General features: G+C 36.6%; 1 protein-coding gene across 1 annotated transcript in view; it reads left to right on the forward strand.

The window, feature by feature from the left end:
• The window catches only part of DCC (DCC netrin 1 receptor), a 1,099,744-nt gene that overhangs the window by 1,037,392 nt on the left and 40,769 nt on the right, over positions 1-21,583 (forward strand). Inside the window, exons 25-26 of the mRNA XM_058557158.1 lie at positions 1,447-1,563; positions 18,601-18,756. Of these exons, the coding sequence (XP_058413141.1) occupies positions 1,447-1,563; positions 18,601-18,756 (273 nt within the window). The remainder of the gene's footprint in view (positions 1-1,446; positions 1,564-18,600; positions 18,757-21,583) is intronic.

Genomic DNA, 21,583 nt, shown 5'->3' on the forward strand with positions numbered 1-21,583 from the left:
AAGAACTGATATCCAATCATGAGTTGTTGAGTATTCCTTTTCTAGACCTTAAATAATATCTCAGAGTCTCTAACTTTTCTGTCACTTTCAATTATTAAACTACAATCCGGTTCTATTAAAACTACAATCTGAAATTTAAATTAAGGATTCTTTTTCTTTTATGATCAGCTAGACTTTTGGCTCTGAGAACTGGGGTCACAATTTGCTCTTTAAATCCTTCAGCACCTTGGAGTGAAATGGAGTGGTGGGGATGGGACAGAAGGAAGGACACACAGTCTGTTTCAGAAACATCTTGACCTATTCCTCCTATCTATCTGCTCTTGCTGGCTATGTGGGAGGACAGGGAGGGGAGGTAAAGAGGAGAAGGGAGGACAAAGGTGAGGAGGGAGGGAAGAAAGGACAGTTCGAAGTTTTTCACTGCTTTTCTGGGCATGTGGGCTGTCCTCATGTGGCATCCAAATTCTGGGTCCCTTATGAAACACAAGTGTGAATACTTTCTGAGACCCTGTGAGATTCCTCCATCAGCCAATTCGCGATATGGGGTATCAAGTCAGGGCTTAACCCTCTCACACCAGGAACGGTTCTACATGTCAACTTCAAAAGTCCTGTGGTGGGGCAGCTGCACTCAGGTTAATTCCAGCAAAAAGACTCAAGTCTGATCAACTTTTCAAGTGCCCACTTAACCCAAAGGAAGCTCCTATGTCTTTGCCAGGCCAAATGATGAGAAAAAAGTTTATGTCCCTCTCTCAGCCTTGCTCTCTTCAATTAACTCTTCCTCTGTTTAATAGATGCAAGGTAGACCAGCAAGTCTGCTGCCTGTTCAGAACTTCAGCTTTGTTTGTCAGAACTTTTCAGATCTGCATATATCATTATTTCTTATTATTTTTAATGACTCTTTAGTATGGCATTTTATGGAATCATAATAAATTTACATAAATACGCCTAATCTTGTTTTTGAAGAATGTGGTTTATTTCCTTTGATTTTAAAATAAGATTTAATGTCTTTGGGCCTTAAGTACTAGTCGCATAAATTGTGGTAAATTCATACAATTGAATGTTATGGAGCTGTTAAAAATTATATTACTGATTTATTGACAGAGAAAGATATTCATGTTATTTTCTTCAGGAGTTTACAAAATAGTATGTATGGTATAATGCCACTTTTGCAAAATAAATATATACCTTCTCACTTTCACATATACATGCATATGTAAAAATTATAAATAACAAAATATAAATAATGGTTCTTTCTGGCTAATGAGGTTAGGGTAAGTTTTATTAATGTTTGTACGATAAGAGTATGTTGATTGGGTAACAGGAAAGTAAGTATTATTATTTAAAACATCAATAAAATGAAAAAAGCATTGGAGTGCCTGGCTAGAAATGATGTAAAGTGTTGCGTCATTGAAGAAGGTGTGTCTCTCAGGAGTATTGTTTTTCCTTTAGGTCAAGACACTGAGGAAGCAGGGAGCTCCATGTCCACTCTAGAGAGGTCACTAGCTGCACGCCGAGCCACCCGGGCCAAACTCATGATTCCTATGGATGCCCAGTCCAACAATCCTGGTGAGTAAAGATTGGTACCACATTAAAGAAATGAAGTGCTTTCTGTTTTCATCTTTTCTGTATCAAATTATCAAAAAATATTTAGAGTTTTCTCTGAACTTTCTGGGCAAATGGACATAATGAAGAATGACTAAATCCTTATCATTTATATTTAGAATTCAGAGTTTTCACACTGTTATTGTTGTCTTTGTTGTACAAAATCAAATAGTCTGTCTATTGGCAAACATGACCATGTACTTAAGGAATTGTAAAAAATGTGAATTGATGGAGAAAGAGCTGAAAATTCTGCAGTATTATTGATCTTATTCTAATGATCATCTTCATAGCTTTTTTTATTTTTGTAGTAGGTCCAATTTTGAGACTTAAATAATATAGCACTCTTGAAAGGAGTGTTGACAGATATCCACTTGCTTCACCTTTCTTATTGGAGTTTTCTGTCATATGCCTACATTCACTGAAGATATGAGCATCTGGAGATCACTTCCTTTCCAATTACCTCTATGATCAATCTTGGTAATTTAATATCCGTGCATATAATCCATCCAATGTCCTAGACTGTTAGTTCCTTTATGTTATCTACAATGATATTGGCTTCTTCCCACCTCAATTTGTCAATTCCGTGACACACACTAAACCAATAATTGTAACCCCTACAAATTGTCAGTTTCTAACATCCCTTTTTCTATCACCTTGTTACTTTCCTGCTCACTTATTTTATTGCTCATTTGCCAACAATTCTTCAATCCCACTAAAACCTGCAATCCGTTAACTCTGCCACCTTTCCACTGTCCCTCATCTGACTCATGTCATTATTTCCCTCCAAACTCAACTCAGAATCCATAGTCACTTATTATCTTCAGTCCCTTGCAATTACCCTCATCTCCCTTGGTCCTCCTTCCCCATCATACTCATCTGAAAAAAACTCAACCCTTAGCTTAGGTTGAATTAGCTCCTCTCTGACTCTTACCGTGTACCCTAAGAGCTCACTTTATCTGGAGAAAAGCACATAGCCTGCTTACTGGGCATTTACAGCCACAAATCCAAAGTGAGTGGTCATCTATTTGGAAATGCCACTATATTTCTCTAATCATTCATTCCTTTACTTTATAAGATGAATGTCTTATATCTGTTCTTACTTTTCAGATTCCCAATACCTCTCTCCTTTCCCTAATCTCAACTAATAATATTTCTTCTTTTATCACCAAGAAAAGAGAAGCATTCAGCAATGATATCCTTGTCCTTCCATCAAATCTAGTTGATGTGTTTGTGCTCCTATCTAAAGCCAGCTCTCTCCCTTGTTGCCATCCCTTCTCACCCACTTAGGGACTCTTCTGTAATTATCCCTTCCCTTTCGTGCATCATCCATTTTCTCTTCTTACTGATAACTCCAGTAAGCATACAGACATTCTGTCACAACCTCTATTTTAAAGCACTCTTACTTCATACCACTTATCCCTCCAACTAAAGCCCCATTCTTTCCCTTTCCTGAAAAACTCCTTTAAAAACTCTCTATACTCACTTTTTCCTCTTTCTAATCTTCTTTATTAGTTTTAATGAGATTTTCACAGTCCCTCTGTACTGAAATCATGGTTGCCAATGTTATCGATAATCTCTGTGTTGTCAAATCAAATCAATTCTCAGATGTTCAGCATAATTTGACACAGCTTCTCTCTTTTTTCCTGAAACACTTTCTTTACTTGGCTGTGGTATACTAAATGCTCCTGGTTTTCTTCCTATCTCGCTGGCTGCTCCTTGTCAGTATCTTTTACTTATTCCTCCTCTTACTCCCAATCTCTAAGAGTCAGAGAGTGCCCTGGGGCTCAGTCCTCAGGCTTTTCTCTTCCATCTACCCTAGCTTCTTAGATGATATCATCTAGTACCAATGGGCTAATGCCATCTAAATGCTGATGAATCCCTAATTTTATCTCTAGCTTAATCTCTTTCCAGAATCCACATCAACTTCCATATCAACTGTTGACTCAACTTCTCCACATGGCTTTCTAGTAGTCAAGTCAGCTATGTTCAAAATGGAAATCTTGCTTTTCCATAATTCCCTTTCCCTACCTCCAAACTTGATCCTTCTACTGTTTTCCCCTTTTCAGTAAATGGCACCACTGTTCATCCATTGACTCCTATTAAAAACTCTGGTTTCACGCTTCTTTATTCTGATAGCCTCACACCCCAAATTCAATCTTTTACCAAATCTTATTAATACTTGTCCCAAATCAGACCAGTTAGTCCCATCTCCACTGCTCCACCTTTATCCATGCCACCACCATCTCTTACAGATTATAGACTATAGCTGTAAACTTGTAACTGGTCTCTTTTCTTTCGGTGTTATCCCTACAGTAAGTTGTCTGCACAGCGGCCTTTCAATGTATGAATTAGAATATGTTACTCCTCCTGACTTCACATGTAGAACAAAATCAAGTGATTTTAGCATGTCCTACAAGGCGCTGTGTAGTCCAACCTCTGGCCGTAACCCTCACTTCACCTCCTGCTACTACTCTCGATAATCCGTTTCAGCCTCACAGCCCTCCTCTCTGTTCTTTGGATAATAACACACATTCCAACTCAGAGGCTCTTCACTTGCTATTCTCTTTGCTTGGAATCTCTTTTCTATAGATACTTACATGGCTTTTCCCTCAGGTCTGTGTTCAACTGCCACCACCACAGACAGGTCTTCCCTGACTGTTGCCTAACATAGCATCTTTGGTCACTCTACCTTCTTTATTCTGCTTCGTTTTTTTTAATTAATATATATGACCCTGCTACATGCATTCTTGTGTTTGTTTATTATTTGTTTCCCATATTTTAATGTAATCTCTATGAGGGCAGAGATTGTGCCTGTTTTGATCACTTTGTATCCTCAATACTCAGAACAGAGCCTGGCACATGGTGGGTAGAAATCAACTGACATAACTTAGTCAAATGAATGAATTAGTGGTTGTTTCTTTCTACTTACAATATGTCATGTTTTCTCTATGCTCCAATGCATCTTTCAATTTTACTATAATAAGTGCAAAAAATCATGTGGAATTTATAATGAATACCAACTGTTTAACTCATGGGGTAGATACTATTATTATTCCTGTTTTGATAACAGAACTGAGGCTTGGAGAGTTTAAGTACCTAGCTTGCAGTCACGCAGCAAGGGTGTGGCAGGGCCAGAATTTGGACTCAGAAGTTCTAGCTTCTGAGTTCTGCACTCTTAACCATTATGCTTCCAGCTGCAATACTCTGTGAAGCTATTGTCCTTTTTCTTTCACTCCTTTCACTGCCTAGAGAGACATTGTACACTTAGCTGCCTCTTTTTTTTCCTCTCCTGCTACATTCCTCTTGTAACTAAGTTCTATCTGTACCAATCTTCTGGTGCTTTCTTATTAAAAATCATTGTGCTTCAGAATCCTTCTGTCCCATATATAAGTTCCTCATCCAATAAGTTCCCATATCCCATTGATTTTTCTTCCACAATATCTTTTGAATCCCTGGCTACCTTTCGTTCCCAAGAGTCATGTTTTTATTCTCTTCTTTATGACCTCACACCTGAACTGTCAAAAGATCTTCATAATTAGTCTTCCTCTCTCCAGCATCTTCCAGACTTGTGTATCCTGCTTGCCAGATTTCTTCCTAAAACAATTTAAACATGGCATTCCGCTCCATAAATTTCTCCAACGGCTCTTCATTGTCTGGCAAGAAAAAACAACTACAAACCCCTCAGTGTATCACATATGAGTCTACATTTCTAGTTTCCTATTGCTATGCTCTTGTATATATACTGTAGACTCTTGCCAAGTCAGATTATTTGTCAGTCCAGAAATATACATTGCCCTTTATTTGTTTTTCCCTCTGAACACTTCTTACCTTTTGGAATGACTCAGTGTCTATCTCTACATAACAATGTTGTATGAATCTTTCAAAGACCAAAGCAGATATTGATGCTCTCATAAATTCTTTCTTTTCTGAGTACTCTATCCAGAAATGATGACTTCTTTTCTCATGTTTGAATAACATTTCTTTATACCACTTCTGTGGTATTAATTACATATAGTACTGCATCAAATGCTTAGGTATTCAAGTCCAAATCTTCCCTTCTCTAACAGGTTGTGAATGACTTCATGATAGGGAGGGAATGTATCTAATTCATCTGCACATTCATACATTATATATCTCGATACCTAGCACAAAATTGATGCTTGCTAAACATCTCTCAAACAACTGAATGAATAAGTAAATGCATTATGAGAATTCCTTGTGTCTGTAACACATCAGCCTTTTAGGGTTCTTTTGTATCAGTTATAGATAGACTATCTTCTAATAAAATTTTCTGATATATTAAGGGAAGTTAAAATTGTTTTAATTAAACAGGAAAGGAAATAATGAGCTTGGAAAGAAAGAGAAATGGAATGAAATCTAACAAGTATTGAGAACTTGAATATTATTCACTTGCTAAATACCCTGCTAATTATTATTCCATTGAATCCTCACAATATCATCACGTGGTGAGATTATCTTGATTTTACAGATGGGGAACAGAGATTCAGACAGCTTACGAACTTACTCCAGGACATACCTGGGCAACCTCCGAACCTCTATGGTATACTGCTTTTCCAAGGATAAAGATGCCTTGAATGCCTTATATTATTTATATCTTTTCGTTTGTTTGTTTTTCAAGATTTTTTGACAGTAGCATCTCCAATTTACAAACATGAAAACTAAGGTTCTGAGAATCTGAACTTGAAATCTGTACTTGGTCTGTCCACCACACTGTGCTGCCTCATGTTGTCACCTCAACCTCTGGGTTGCTCTGTGCCTAAAACAGTAAACATTTTCTCATTCCTGGTGTCCTACTCTATATCAATGGGGGCCCTAAAATGACCAGCAATTAATTTTTTTATTATTTTAAAAATTAGCATATAATGCATTGTACATGTTTTTAAATAGTTAAATAGTTTTACAAAGTTTATAAGGATACTCTGACCCAGAAATTCCATTGTTAGACATATTCCACTCTTGGGTATATACCCAGCAGAAATACTTTCATCAAAAGACACATACATGAATGTGTGTAGCCAGAATGTGTTTATGCTCTAGACATATAGATTGGGTGCCATAAATGCTTGCTAATTATTACACAAAGTTTAAATCTGAGGAAAAGTCCAATCCAATTATTAAGTTGTTATAAAGTCTGAACATTTATACATGAATCATGTAAAATTTCACATTTCTGATATTAAATAAACCTTCATAAACTGTTTTAAATGTAATTCTATCCCAAAAGAACAAACAGACAAATTACTTCTTAGATCACTTCATGAATTTAAATTTTTAACAAGCTATTGCAGGGCCGGCCCCGTGGCTTAGCGGTTAAGTGCTCGTGCTCCGCTGCTGGCGGCCCGGGTTTGGATCCTGGGCGTGCACCAACACACTACTTCTCCGGCCATGCTGAGGCTGCGTCCCACATACAGCAACTGGAAGGATGTGCAGCTATGACATACAACTATCCACTGGGGCTTTGGGGGGAAAGTAAATAAATAAATAAAATCTTTAAAAAAAAAAAACTATTGCATTATCTACTACTTGTCATGTCACATCATAGTTACTTTGTAATATAAGCATACAATGGAATACTATGCAGCAATGAAAATGAATAAATTAAAATGACACAAACAATATGGAGAATCTCACAGATAAACTGTTGTAAGACAGAAACCTAACAAATCTGTATGTAATCAAGTTATGTAAAGTTCAAAAACAGGCAAAATAATCCATTGGGTTAGAATTCAAAAGAGCAATTACTCTTGATGGAAGGTGATTAGTGACCAGAAGTGACCATGGGACAGCTTCTCATAATGTTCTATTTCATGCTCTGCCTGAATGATGGTTATGAGGCATTTCACTTTGGAAAAATCATTGAGCACTACTTAGGATATTCCAGTTTTCAATATGTATATTGTACTTAAATGAAATTTCCATAGTTAGTTCTGGTGGTCTCGTGGTTAAGATTTCACAAGCTCACCACTGCCACCTGGGTTTTCTTCCCAGTCAGGGAACCACACTACCTGTCTGTCAGTTGGGTTGTCATGCTGTGGCAGCTGCGTGTTACTGTGATGCTGAAAGCTATGCCACTGGTATTTCAAATACTGGCAAGGTCACCCATGGTGGACAGGTTTCAGCAGAGCTTCCAGACTAAGACAGATGAGGAAAAGGACCTGGCCACCCACTTCTGAAAAAATGAACCATGAAATCCCTATGAATAACAGTGGAGCATTGTCTGATACAGCACCAGAAGGTGAGAGGATGGCACAGAAAGACCGGGCAGGGTTCCACTCTGCTGTACACAGGCTCACTAGGGGTCGGAATCAACTAGACGGGCACTAGCAACAACAAACATTTCAATAAGAAATGAAGAGTCAATAGAATATACATCTTCTGAAATAACTTTATCCTATTACATTTTTTGTTATCTCCAAGCTCTCTATTGGTAAAACTCTAACGAAAGGAAATGACTTCAACATATAATCAAAGTTGATTTTAAAATAAATTCTGAGGTTTTCTGATAAATAAAATAGGCTCTTTGCAACTGACATGACTGATAGGCCTTAGATAACTATGCTGAAAAACTTGTAGATCTGTATGTTGGCAGACTTAAGATTGCATTCAGAATAGTAGATACATTAATGATGGCCCCATTTGCAATTATCTAGATTATCAAGTCTTGGATCAAGTCTTGTATAAACCAAATTATAGCATTGTTCAGATTTCTAGTCACATGTAGGAGGATGCTTGCTGTTCCACTTAAGAATCATTCTTTTTGTAAGATTATTTTTCCCCTCTTCCTTGACATTTTTCAGCATCCTTTATAAAATGTTAATTAGCAGATAAAATATAGATTATCCAAAGTGTTTTTTAGTTCTTAAAACCCACGGGAAAAGGTATTTAATTTCACTGGAGTGCAAAATCTGTTTATCTAAGCTTATACTTTTTGGTGGCAAACATAACGTGGCATGTGTTACACCCTGCTCTCTAACGCACTTCACAGCTAAGTGAGCTAGTGCTCATGAGAAACTTCCCAGCTGAGAGCACAGGCAGGAGGAGAACCTAGGTATTTTGATTCCTCAGTCCGCAGTCCCCAGGTCTTTCCTATAAAACGGTGGCAAAGAGTGACTATTTTTACAATGGCCAAACATTTATTTTAAAGGTTTTTTCTTATTATAAATTAAATTATTTAGAAGAAATCAGAAGCATCAAGTATATCTTTCTTGAATTTTTTCAGGATATATAAGGTCACAGGCTGGGTTTCCAGGAATCAGACTCTGAGACAGAGGTTGGAACACAAGAGATTTATTAGCAAGTGCTTTCTGGAATACTGTCTGTGAGGGTTAAGGACCCAGGATTGGGGGAGGGAGAAATCGAACTGGTGATGCAGTTTAGTGGAGGCCTCAGCTGACCCTACACGTTGCTCTGGTGCTGGGATTGTCCTTCAGAGTTGTCCCAAATAAGGCAAGCGGGGCAGGGTGGGCTTCTGTACCTGTCTTCAGTAGTCTTTGATGCAGGTTGCCCCCAAGAAGTGGGATGTGACCTTGAGTGAGTAACTTCTTAGGCTGAGAGCAATTCCTGGAGACATGTAGATGTTCTTACATTTCTAGCATTTTATTATTCAGTGGAACATAACTATTTGATTGGCCTTCAAAAGATCCCCTCTCCATTTTCAACCTGTGTTTTCTTCTTCTGTAAAGTGCTAGAGGAGAGGTGGGGGATTGGATCTGGGAAGGATGTGGATGGAAGCAAATGACCTGTAAGATCATATCAATTATAGAATTTCAATAATTTAATGTATGAGAGGTTGTTGGGTAGAATCTTCTTGAATTTTGTTTTTTTTTTCAGTTTTTTCTTTCCCTGTAAATATTTGCGGGGAAAAAATACTGTAAAATCAGCCTTTAAAGGAAAAAAGAAGTCTGGAAAAGGTAGCCTGAAGGAGCTAGTAAAAAGACTGGGGCGAAGGAAAGCACACAGTTTTGCTCTTGTAATAATTTGGGTGCTGCTTACGGCTACTGGTTTTGGGGCTTTCTAGAACATTCACTGTGAGAGCCAACTCCTTTTTTCCTTGCTTTAGTGGCTTGACTGCAGAACTCAAACAATGAATTGGAGAAACTATTGAGAAGTGAAATAAGGCTGCAAGAGAAAAAGGAGATTTTATTTTTTTAATTTTTTGTTTATTGCAGTAACATTGGTTTATAACATTGTGTAAATTTCAGGTGTACATCATTATACCTCTATTTCTGCATAGACCACATCATGTTCACCACCCAAATACCAACCACAACCCATCACCACACAGATGTGCCGAATTATCCCTTTCGCCCTCCACCCTCCCTCCTTCCCCTCTGGCAACCACCAATCCAATCTCTGCCTCTATGTGTTTGTTTATTGTTGTTATTATCTACTACTTAATGAAGGAAATCATACGGTATTTGACCTTCTCCCTCTGACTTATTTCACTTTGCATAATACCCTCAATGTCCATCCGTGTTGTCACAAATGGCTGGATTTCTAGATGTAAAGAAAGCATTTGACAAGATACAGCATCCATTTATGATAAAAACTCTGAATAAAATGGGTATAGAATGCAAAAGGAGATTTTAAAAACTGGCGTTCTATTGGCTCAAAGTGCTGTACTACCAGAATTCTCTCTTGTACACAGATGGACGCTGAGAGGGACTGACCTGTGAGAGGATAGTCCCAACTGCTGAAACATTTGATTCCACATAAGAATCCATGTTTGACTCTTATGTAAATAGTGTGAGAAGCCAGTATCCTAAGATCGGTCCCTGCTTAACAGGCTTCTAGAACTCAGCATTCATTCCATCGCCCTGCAGCCCTTGTGGATGCTCACATCTGACCAAGAAGGCTGTCTTAGGAGTAATGAGTGCCAACAACTCTTCTAGTACCATAAGCATCAATGCATACAAATTTTTCAACTCTTCAGAACTGTGGAAGCAGTGGCAAGGAGCAGAAAATTCACCGCTCATTTAAATTTACCTTAGAAATAATATCATTACCTAATTTATGATTCTAAATAATAATTTGATTATCACATTATTACAATCAGTTTTTATTCTTTGAGTCTTGAATGACATACTTCATTCCTCCTCTTACTATGAATTTCTATGGAGGTAGTATTTTTTATGCACTTCTATAGCTCACGCAGTACTCTGCAAATGGCTTTATATAAGATTGGGCTTAAAACAGTTGTTAATGAATGAGAGTTGAAAACAAAGAGGTTGTTTTCTGGTAGTTCTATAAGCAAATGACTTTTTAAATACAACTAATTGATTAGTAATTCTACTGGATTATCAAGATCAGCAGATCAGTAGGATTGTACAGACATGGTTAAGATATGAATTTCAAGCTCAAAAAGATGCCTATGGGGAGTACAGAATCATGTTTTTAGGAAGGATTCTACAAGGCAAAAAACGGCTTGCTTATCAGAGATATAGGAATAATCAAGAAGTGACCTGACAAATAGTTGATGAAAGTAAAGAATTTGGGATGATGGAGTGCAAAAAGAGCACAAACATAGCTTTTAGAAAAGTTTCTTAGAGCAATATGAAACATAAAGATCTCTTACTTTTTAAGATTTCTGTCACCTAATTATTGCTTACTTTCTAATATCTTAGAGATTGCTACAACAAAATGCACTATCTTTTATTTTAGGACCTTTCTCATCTGAGTCAAGGTCTTTGGGGTGTTCTGGGGTAATTTGTAAAAGGTTAAGATAGATGTGCTCACGGTGTCTTGAGAAAGTCAGTGGTCTGCAGAAAAGGAAGCATTGTGATGCCTCAAGCTCATCTCAAAGGAATCCTTTGGACTCAGATCAGAATCTGGCGTTCCTGCAGCCTCATCTTCTGTCTGATACTCATGGTGTCAAAATGTATACCCAGATGTTCACAACTGTTTCAGATTTGTGAACTTCATAGCCATACCTCATTGGAGAAGATCTCCATTGAGAAGTATGGGAAAGCAGTAAGAGATGAATGTAGGAGGCTGTAGGGGTCTTACAGTTTTCTGCTCACAGTGTTCTTCCTTTGATCTTAGTACTTTTCATAGCCACCCTCAGCAGGCACTTGTCCAGTCACCTCCACATCATATCTCATCTTATAAAGTGTGTGTAAACCACGTGAAAAATGGGCCAGCTAGACTTAGATAACCTAGGGGCCTTCCCTTAGCTCATAAATGACAGAACCAGAATTCGAACCCAGATTTTTTTATGATCATTATTCCAGTTTCTTTTCCTTCTCCAGGGGAAGAATTTTCCTCTCTAATCTCAAAAATCTTACAGTGTCTTAATTCCCTCATGTTTAAATTTGAGTTAAAAACTATCATTTAGCTGCTTCTATCTTAATGTATTGCACTTCTTTTTCGAATGTAAGACAGGATGTTTTTGTTTTTTTAACAGAACTAATTATATTCTAATTTAATAATTTTCAGTATCTGGATGAAAAATTTGACTTATCTTTTAAGTGGTCATATTTTTAATTTTTATTTATTTTTAACAGCTTTATTGAGGTATAATTGACATATACAAAACTGCACATAGTTAACATATACAATTTGATAAGTTTGGACATATGTCTACACCCATGAAAACATCACCACAATCAAGGTAATAGACATGTAAGAAAGGTGTTTTATTTATGTATTTTTTTTTGTGAGGAAGACCAGCCCTGAGCTAACATCCGATGCCAATCCTCCTCTTTTTTGCTGAGGAAGACTGGCCCTGGGCTAGCATCCATGCCCATCTTCCTCTACTTTATATGGGACCCCGCCACAACATGGCTTAACAAGCGGTGTGTCGGTGCGCGCCTGGGATCCGAACCAGCGAACTTCAGGCTGCCACAGCGGAGCACGAGCACTTAACCGCTTGCACCACGGGGCCGCCCCAAGAAAGGTGTTTTAAACAACATTTCCTATCAAATGGTATTCAGCTCAGTCTCATGGGAGGGGCAGTCCGTTGACCCTGCAGATTAATAACAATAACCAGCATTTATGAAGGGCTGACTCCTAACCCTCTGCTCTGCTTTACTTCTCTATGGATGCTCGATTTAGACCTCACAACCACACCATAAAGTTGATACTATTATTATCTCACTTTACGATGAGAAAACTAAGAAATAGCTTAAATAACTTGTCAAGTTAATGTATAGTTGTCTATTAGCGCATAACGAATTACCTCCAAAATGTAGCAACGTGGAACAGTCGTTGATTTTCTCAATGGCTTCTGAGGGTGAGGAATACAGGAACAACTTGGATGGGTAGTTCTGACTGAGTCAGGGTCTCAAACTGGCTCAGGAGGGTTCTCACAGTCTCTTGGACTGACAGCCTCACTTTCCAACCACAAATGCCTCTGCACCGGTTTGCCGGCATGTCCTCAAGACATGACTCCTGGCTACCCCCCGAGTGAGTGATCTGAGAGAGAGAGAGAGCCATATTTTTTAAATCTAATTCGGAAGTGACATACCATCACTTCTGCTGTGTTCTCTTGGTCACCAAGGTGCAATGTGGCAGGGAAATCCACAAGAATCTGAGTGCCATGAGGTAGGAATCAATGGGAGGCATCTTAGATACTGGCTATGATATGTATTCACTACCAAGAGGCATAACTGGATAATGAACCCAGGCAGTTTGACCTTAGTGCTTGAGCTCTTTACCTCTGTGCTTAGAATAACTACAGAACCCATATTTATGAATGTTCATACTTTTCCTAAAGGGGCCTTTGGTAGAGTTCGTGGATACTCATGGACGCCAATCAGTGACAATTGCTTGTCAAAGGACACCTGAAAATGTGAAAGAGATAAGAATGTTTATCAAGGGCAATAGACACTAAATTTCCAGATAGTCAAGATTACATACAGGTCATTGCAGAGAGGAGATGGTAAGGGAGGCAGAATGAGAAATCGTTTCACTTAAACTCTTTTCACTTCAAAATATTATCTTTACTCTTAAATTAGTCCACCTCTCCTCCTCAACAAATCTCTCAGTTCTGTCAAGTATCATGTTGAGAAATATTTACAGAGGGCTTTATTTCTTAAAATTGTAGCTTTAAAACAAAATCTCTACTTTAGATTTCCTATAGGTCACGTTTAGTGCTAACATTTTTAAGAATGTTGTAAAAGTTTTTGAATCTCAACGTGCCCTGTTCAGGGAGCTGAGTAATTTGGTAAGAGAATTTCTACTTGAAAAATCTTTGTGCATCAGTGCAGGATATAAATTCGATTGTCAGCAATCTGTGTTAGAACAGATTTCTTGTCATATTTGGCCACAGAGCAAAGATTTATTGAAAATGCTTGATGATATCGCTCTCTGAGCTGTTTTCCATAAACATAGCAGTGGAGTGAATGCTTTGAATTGTAGTGTAAGTATGTGTGTGTGCGTGTGAGTACGTATGTACGTGTATGTTTGTTGACTCTCAAAACTGACATCCAGGGCGAAAATACCAAAAGACATTTCAATGCATAGTGTTGTATCCAACTTACTTAGAATGATTATTTTTACAACTGTCTCGTAGGTAATTGTAGACTTCTGTGCCCTTTTAGAAATGAATCATGGATCAAAATACTTTTTTAGAAATGAATCATGGATCAAAATACTTCAAAATCAAAGCTTTGGAATACTGACTATTCTATTTCGTCAGGGACTAGAACAATGGGAATTTTTGAGACGGAGAAACATACAACAGATTTATTATTATTGTTATTATGAGGAGGAAGATTAGCCCTGAGCTAACATCCGATGCCAATCCTCCTCTTTTTTTTTTTTTAATTTATTTATTTTTGTGTGTGTGTGAGGAAGATGAGCCCTGAGCTAACATCCATGCCAATCCTCCTCTTTTTGCTGAGGAAGACTGACCCTGAGCTAACATCTATTGCCAATCCTCCTCGTTTTCTTTTTTCCCCCAAAGCCCCAGTAGATAGTTGTATGTCATAGTTGCACATCCTTCTAGTTGCTGTATGTGGGACGCGGCCTCAGCATGGCCAGAGAAACGGTGCGTCAGTGCACACCCGGGGTCCGAACCTGGGTCGCCGGTAGCGGAGTGCATGCACTTAACCGCTAAGCCACGGGGCTGGCCTCACCAATCCTACTTTTTTTTGCTGAGGAAGATTGGCCCTGGGCTAACATCCGTGCCCATCTTCCTCTACTTTATGTAGGATGCTGCCACAGCATGGCCCGACAAGCAGCGTGTTGGTCTGTGCCCGGGATCCAAACTGGCGAACCCTGGGCCGCCAAAACGGAGAGCGCAAACTTAACCACTACACCACCAACCTGACCCAGATTTATTATTTTTTAAAGAAGTTTTGTTATTTGCAAACCTTTTGTACTTAGGTTAGTAGTCAAAATGCAAAACTCTTAGAAAGTAAAATTTCTTTCTTCAGTAACAAGAGACTTGGAAGTGGAATATAAATTTAGTCTCTTGGGTTCTCTCAGTTCTCTAACTCATAAATTCCGTGGCTTGCCCAATTATTTTAGGTTTCTCCCTTCAAATTTATTCAGCTCCAACCAGGAGATATTTATGAAATTCTTTTGCTAAATGTATTATAAAATATTGGTTTGGTTCAAATAATATTGATAAGGAAATATGCACAATTTGTGGAGTGGGTGCCTTCTTTATCTAAGGGAGACTATCATTGTCGCATTTATTTATGAGTAAAAATTGTCAACACAGGGAAGGATTTGCAATCTGGCAATCAACATAAATGTCAATACAATGAACCCATTTGATCAGTAAGATGGGTTAATCATTAAATTGACTGCCTCAGAGACTGGGATTTTGAGTTTTATGAATATAGACTTTATGTTATCATATGGCTCTTATTTACAAATGTATTCAAGTCTATTATTATTATTATTATTGCTATGGTAACTATACAACCCAGGAGACTAAATAATGCATCAAACCACTTAAAAATTCTCCAAGGGGTTAAAAAGACAGATTTCTAAATATTACTTCTAGATAATCATTCTTATTAACTCACTTCAAAAAATGTGAATTATCTCTTGCACTGTACTGTGAGACACAAAGACTACAAAATTATAACTGCTCTCTTCAAGGAATTTATTATCATTTTGGCTGATATCTGGCTTGAATCTCTGATTCTTTTTAAAAATTTCCTTGTCATTTTCTTCTTTTCCTTTTTCTGGAGTCTGTTCATGTGTTTTATATCCACAATTAACTCTTTATAAAATATCTTCATTGAGGTGTTTTGCAATATACCACTTATTCTCAAATTTTCCTTCAATTCTTCCCAAAAATAATTTCGAAAACTTTGTATCACTTCACACTTTTTTTTTTTTGTGAGGAAGATTGTCCCTGAGCTAACATCTGTGCCAGTCTTCCTCTATTTTGTATATGGGACACCATCACAGCATGGATTGATGAGCAGTGTGTAGATCCATGCCTGGGATCTGAACCTGCAAATCTTGGGCCACTGAAGCAGAGCATGCAAACTTAACCACTACACCACCGAGCTTGCCCCACACATTTTTAATTTGACATTTAAAGTAATTTGTTATAAATATCTGGGAAAGATGTAATTTTTCTGGTTTACCACTCTTCTAAATAAATCCAAAAGCATAAAAATACCGTAGCAATTTGATATCCATCACTATTCATTTACAAAATACATGAGGAAGCTTCTCTTCAACAGAGAAAAATTTGCATCACTCATGTTTCTACTTGAACTAGTACCTGCAATTCACTTTCCTAAAATAATATATAATTATATATATTTATACATTTATATATATAATAGGTATACATATATATATCTATATATGTATACCTATTTTTATGCCTGTCTTTTTTTTTTTTTGATCTGAATCCTTGAACATGGGCCACGAAAGCAAAGCATGCTGGACTTAACAACTATGCCACCAGGCCGGACCCTTATTTATGAGTGTCTTTTATTGATCATCTATCTTATTTCTTTGCAACATAATATTTTTATAAACTGAAATTGTGTTTATTTTATAAACTTATGTAAGCATAAGTCTTTAACTGCTAATTTTTTTTCCATCTGGGTTGAGTTAACATTACAATTAGTATTTCCATACAATTGTATATAAAGATTTTGTGAGGATTTTATCACTTAAGGACATGAATGAGGCTTTTTCGGTACAATTATTGCATATATCCGTGGGCAAATGTTACTTATTGCACAAATTCCATTCCAATATTTTCTTTTATTGATCTAAACATTGAAAAACTTGTTTGCATATGTGTGTGGGTGTCTGTTATAAATAAGATTTTTATAGCAATCACTCAATGATTTGAACTCTTTCCAAATTATATGTCAAAATCATACTCTGAACTCTCATCCAAAGTTATTTTTAATAATATTTCAACCAACAACTAATGTCTCCTTTAATTATGCTGGGAGTCAAAGTTTTAGAAACTGCCTGACTTTCAAATTACTCATTCAAGTTATATCCTTTCTTGTTTTCTAAGAGGTAAGCCTATAAAAAGCTTTGCCAAGATTTGCAATTATAAAATACATCTGGGAATTTTTTTTTACTAAGAGATACTTTGTGTAATACAATATATTAAGACAAGATTGGAAAGATTGAAATATCACATATCTTTACTGATATAATTTTTTGAAAAAATGTGTTTACCCTATTAAAATTTATATATTTTTTATTCAATTCATGGAAAATGCCCATCATTTAACCTACTTAAAAGAATTAGTCCTCGTTATGAAACCAATCAAAATATTTTCTGAAAAAGCCTGACTTCATTTTTCAATTCAAATAAACATGTTAATATGCATTTCAAGGAGTATTATAAATAGAATGAAAAATAAATTCTGGAATGCAATTTTACAGACTACTTTACTAGAAGCAGCCCTTTTGATTTAAAGTGCTGTATGTTTAATATAATTGATTAATCTGCATTTTAAGTTAGAAAATGTCTTTAAAATCTATATGTTGTTTCTAACTAATTTACAATAATGCAATATAATTTCTTTCTATGATTATGAAGTTACTTACATTAGAGGAATGTGATTTAAAAAAAAGAAAGGTTTTCCTTCCGTAAATGTGCATGCTTGTGCATGCCGAACTCTAGTAATTGGGATTACAGTGTAATTAAATAAAAATCATGTATAGCAGAAATCACTTCCTTAATTTCATAGGAATATACTGCTGAAATTGCTGATTCCAGGAGCCTGGCTTAAATTTTAGTTTTTGTTAATAAGAGGTAGGGAATAGTAAACATTTTATAAGATGATATAAGAAGAAGATTGACTACAATTAAAATAAATATTTCATAATATGATATAATTGAATAGGCACTGAATAATGGACTTAAGCAATGCTCACTAAACCTAGAAAATACTTTGTAAGGTATTTATCTGTGGGTTTAAGCCAATATAACTAAAAAATGTTTGGTATTCCCAGAAAACATCCAGTTGCATTTAAATTAATGTCACTAAGTTGCACTGTTTTGACTGTATAAAGGTATTTTCTTCCTATTTAAATATAAATCCTTAGCATGATTATTGAGATCATACCTGACCTTTCTGTCTCCAGACTGTGTCTCAAAAGTGTTACATTCTTTCACAGAATTAACAGAAAATTCCCATTTCCTCAGCCCACTCTACACAATATATTTGATTTCTGAACAACGCAACATTCCTAATGCCATCGTTCTCGCTTAGGAGAAGCAATGAGACAAAAACAAACCCAAACCCAGGAAGCCTTAAGGTGGCTTCACAGTGGCTTGATTAATCCTTTCTTTCTTTGAAACCAGGGAAAGTTTTAAACCTGAGGGTAATGCTCTTTAGTAAGGTGCTTGGGGAGTGAGCTGCCTTTTCTAAGTAAAAAAGGGACTTTCTGGAAAGACAGGTGAGTAAAGGAACCTACATGATACTATGAAGTGTATGCCTGGATCTGAAGATGGAAAAATGGATCCATTTCCTTTTTGCTTGTTAGGTGGATACATAGGATTTGAAAACTAATAATAATGTCTTTGTTTTGCAGCTGTTGTGAGTGCCATCCCTGTGCCAACCCTAGAAAGTGCCCAGTACCCAGGAATCCTTCCATCTCCCACGTGTGGATACCCCCACCCGCAGTTCACCCTCCGGCCTGTGCCATTCCCAACACTGTCAGTGGACCGAGGTTTTGGAGCAGGAAAAAGTCAGTGGAATGCATTTTCCTTTCTTTTTGCTAAGAACAAATGAATAATACCATGTAGCATTTCAACATTCTCATCCTTTGCAAAGATTGATTTACCTATGACCTGGGTACTAGAATTTTGTTTTCCATGGTCAGTCCCTTGTATCCTACTTAGATGCTTTTGGACTGATTCTCTTAGAGTCTTTCCACGGTACCCTGTACTCACAACATGGGGAGTCTTGGGGAAACCAGGTTAACTGGTTCAGTAAAACAATGATGTGACGGGTGCTTGAAATCAATGTGTTCTGTTAACTAGGAAGTTAATAATCAGGTGACTATCATCCAACATATTATAAGTGTCTGTTGGTTATATTTAAAGACGTTTCATTGATTGCTGATGAACCAATATTTGGTTGAATGCTTTAGCTTTCTTTAGTTAAATAAGTTAAGCAATACCTTTTTATCTTTAAGAAATAATTATTGGAAAAAAAGATTTCCAGAGTAGTATTTCATTTGTTTTTATTTATTTATTTTTCCAGCTTAAATGAGATCAAATTGACATGTAACATTGTGTAAATTTAAGGTGTAAAATGTGTTGATTTGTTACACTTACATATTGTAAAATGATTACCATCATACACTTAGCTGACACCCCCATCATGTCACATAATTATCATTTCTTTGTTGTTGTGAGAACATTTAAGATCGACTCTCTTAGCAACTTTCAAGTATATAGTACAGTATTATTAACTATAATCACTATGCTGTACATTAGGTCCCCAGAACTTATTCATCTTATAACTGGAAGTTTGTACTCTTTGACCAACACTGCCTTTTTCCCCCATCCCCCAGCCCCCCTGATAACCTAGTCAGATTATGTCTCTAAGAGTTTGGCTCTTTTAGATTCGACACATAAATAATATCATATGGTGTTTTTCTTTCTCTGTCTGACTAATTTCACTTAGCATAATGCCCTCAAGGTCCATTCATGTTATTGCAAACAGCAGGATGTCCTTCTTTCTCATGACTGAATAATATCCCATACATCTTCTTTATCCGTTCACCCGTTGATGGGCACTTAGGTTATTTCCGTATCTTGGCTATTGTGAATGATGCTGTAATGAACATGGGTGTGCAGACACTTTTTCAAAATCCTGTTTTCATTTCCTTTGGATATATCCCTAGATCATATGGTAGTTCTACTTTTAATTTTTTGAGGACCTCCATACTGTTTTCCATAGTAGCTGCACCAATTGACATTCCCATTAACGGTGCCAAAGGACTCTCTTTTCTCCACATCTTTGCCAATGCTTATCTCTTGTCTTTTTGATAATAGCCATTCTAACAGGTGTGAGGTGATATCTCATTGTGGTTTTGATTTGCATTTCCCTGATGATTAGTGATGCTGAGCACCTTTTCACATACCTGTTGTCTGTTTGTATATCTTCTTTGGAAAAATGTCTGTTCAGTTCCTTTGCTCATTTTTTAATCCAGTTGTTTTTTTGCTATTGAGTTGTATGAGTTGGTTATGCATTTTGGATATTAACCCCTTATCAGATATGTGGTTTGCAAATATTTTCTCCCATTCTGTGGCTTGCCTTTTCATTTTGTTGATGATTTTTTTTGCTGTGCAGAAACTTTTTAATTTGATATTGTCTCACTTGTTTATTTTTGCTTCTGTTGCTTTTAATTTTGGTGTCAAATCCAAAAAATCATTGCCAAGATGATATCAAGGAGCTTACCCCCTATGTTTTCTTCTAGGAGTTTTATGGTTGTAGGCCTTATGTTCAAGTCTTTAATCCATTTTGAGTTGATTTTTGTGTATGGTGTAAGATAGGGTCCAGTTTCATTCTTTCGTATGTGACAATTCAGTTTTCCCAACACCATTTATTAAAGAGACTATTCTCTCCCCCATTGTGTGTTCTTGCCTTCTTTGTCATAAATTAATTGACCGTATATGCATGGGTTTATTTCTGGGCTCTCTGTTCTGTTCCATTGATCTATGTGTCTGTTTTTATGCCTGTACCACGCTGTTTTGATTACTATAGCTTTGTAATGTAGTTTGAAATCAGGAGGTGTGATGCCCCCAGTATTGTTTTTCTTTCTCAAGATTGCTTTAACTGTTTAGAGTCTTTTGTGGTTCCATACAAACTTTGGGATTGTTTGTTCTTTTTCTGTGAAAAATGTCATTGGAGTTTTTATAGGGATTAAATTGAATCTATAGATGGCTTTAAATAGTATGGACATTTTAACAATATTAATTCTTCTAAACCACTAGCATGGAATATCTTTCCTTTTATTTGTGTCTTCTTCAATTTCTTTCATCAATTATTGTTTTCAGTGTACAGATCTCCCACCTCCTTGGTTAAATTTAATCCTAAGTATTTTATTCTTTTTGATGCAATTGTAAATGACGTCATTTTCTTAATTTCTCTTTCCGATAGTTCATTGTTAAGTGTATAGAAACACAACTGATTTTTGTATAATGGTTTTATATCCTGAGAGTAGTACTTTATTTGTTTTAAGGAAGGTAGGAACAGAGAGAGACTCTCTAGCTATTATATACACTCTGGTGATTTTTCCTATGCCATTTGACTATTTTTTTTTCAAGCACAGCATACTAAAATCGATTTTATGGCATTCTTCTCCTAGTTAAGAACAGGTGACTCAGCAGCTCATATGAGATAGGATGTTTTGTAGTAGATAAAATGGTAACAGCAGTAAAATATATTTGTGGGATAGCTATATTTTTTCCAACCCAATAGGGACGGCTCTAAGAAATCATAAATCACCTAGATGTAGCAAGGTTAGAATTAAAAGGCATCAAAAATCTGCCAAGAGAGAATTA

Source organism: Diceros bicornis, chromosome 16, assembly GCF_020826845.1.
Source record: "Diceros bicornis minor isolate mBicDic1 chromosome 16, mDicBic1.mat.cur, whole genome shotgun sequence".
Lineage (NCBI taxonomy): Eukaryota > Metazoa > Chordata > Mammalia > Perissodactyla > Rhinocerotidae > Diceros > Diceros bicornis.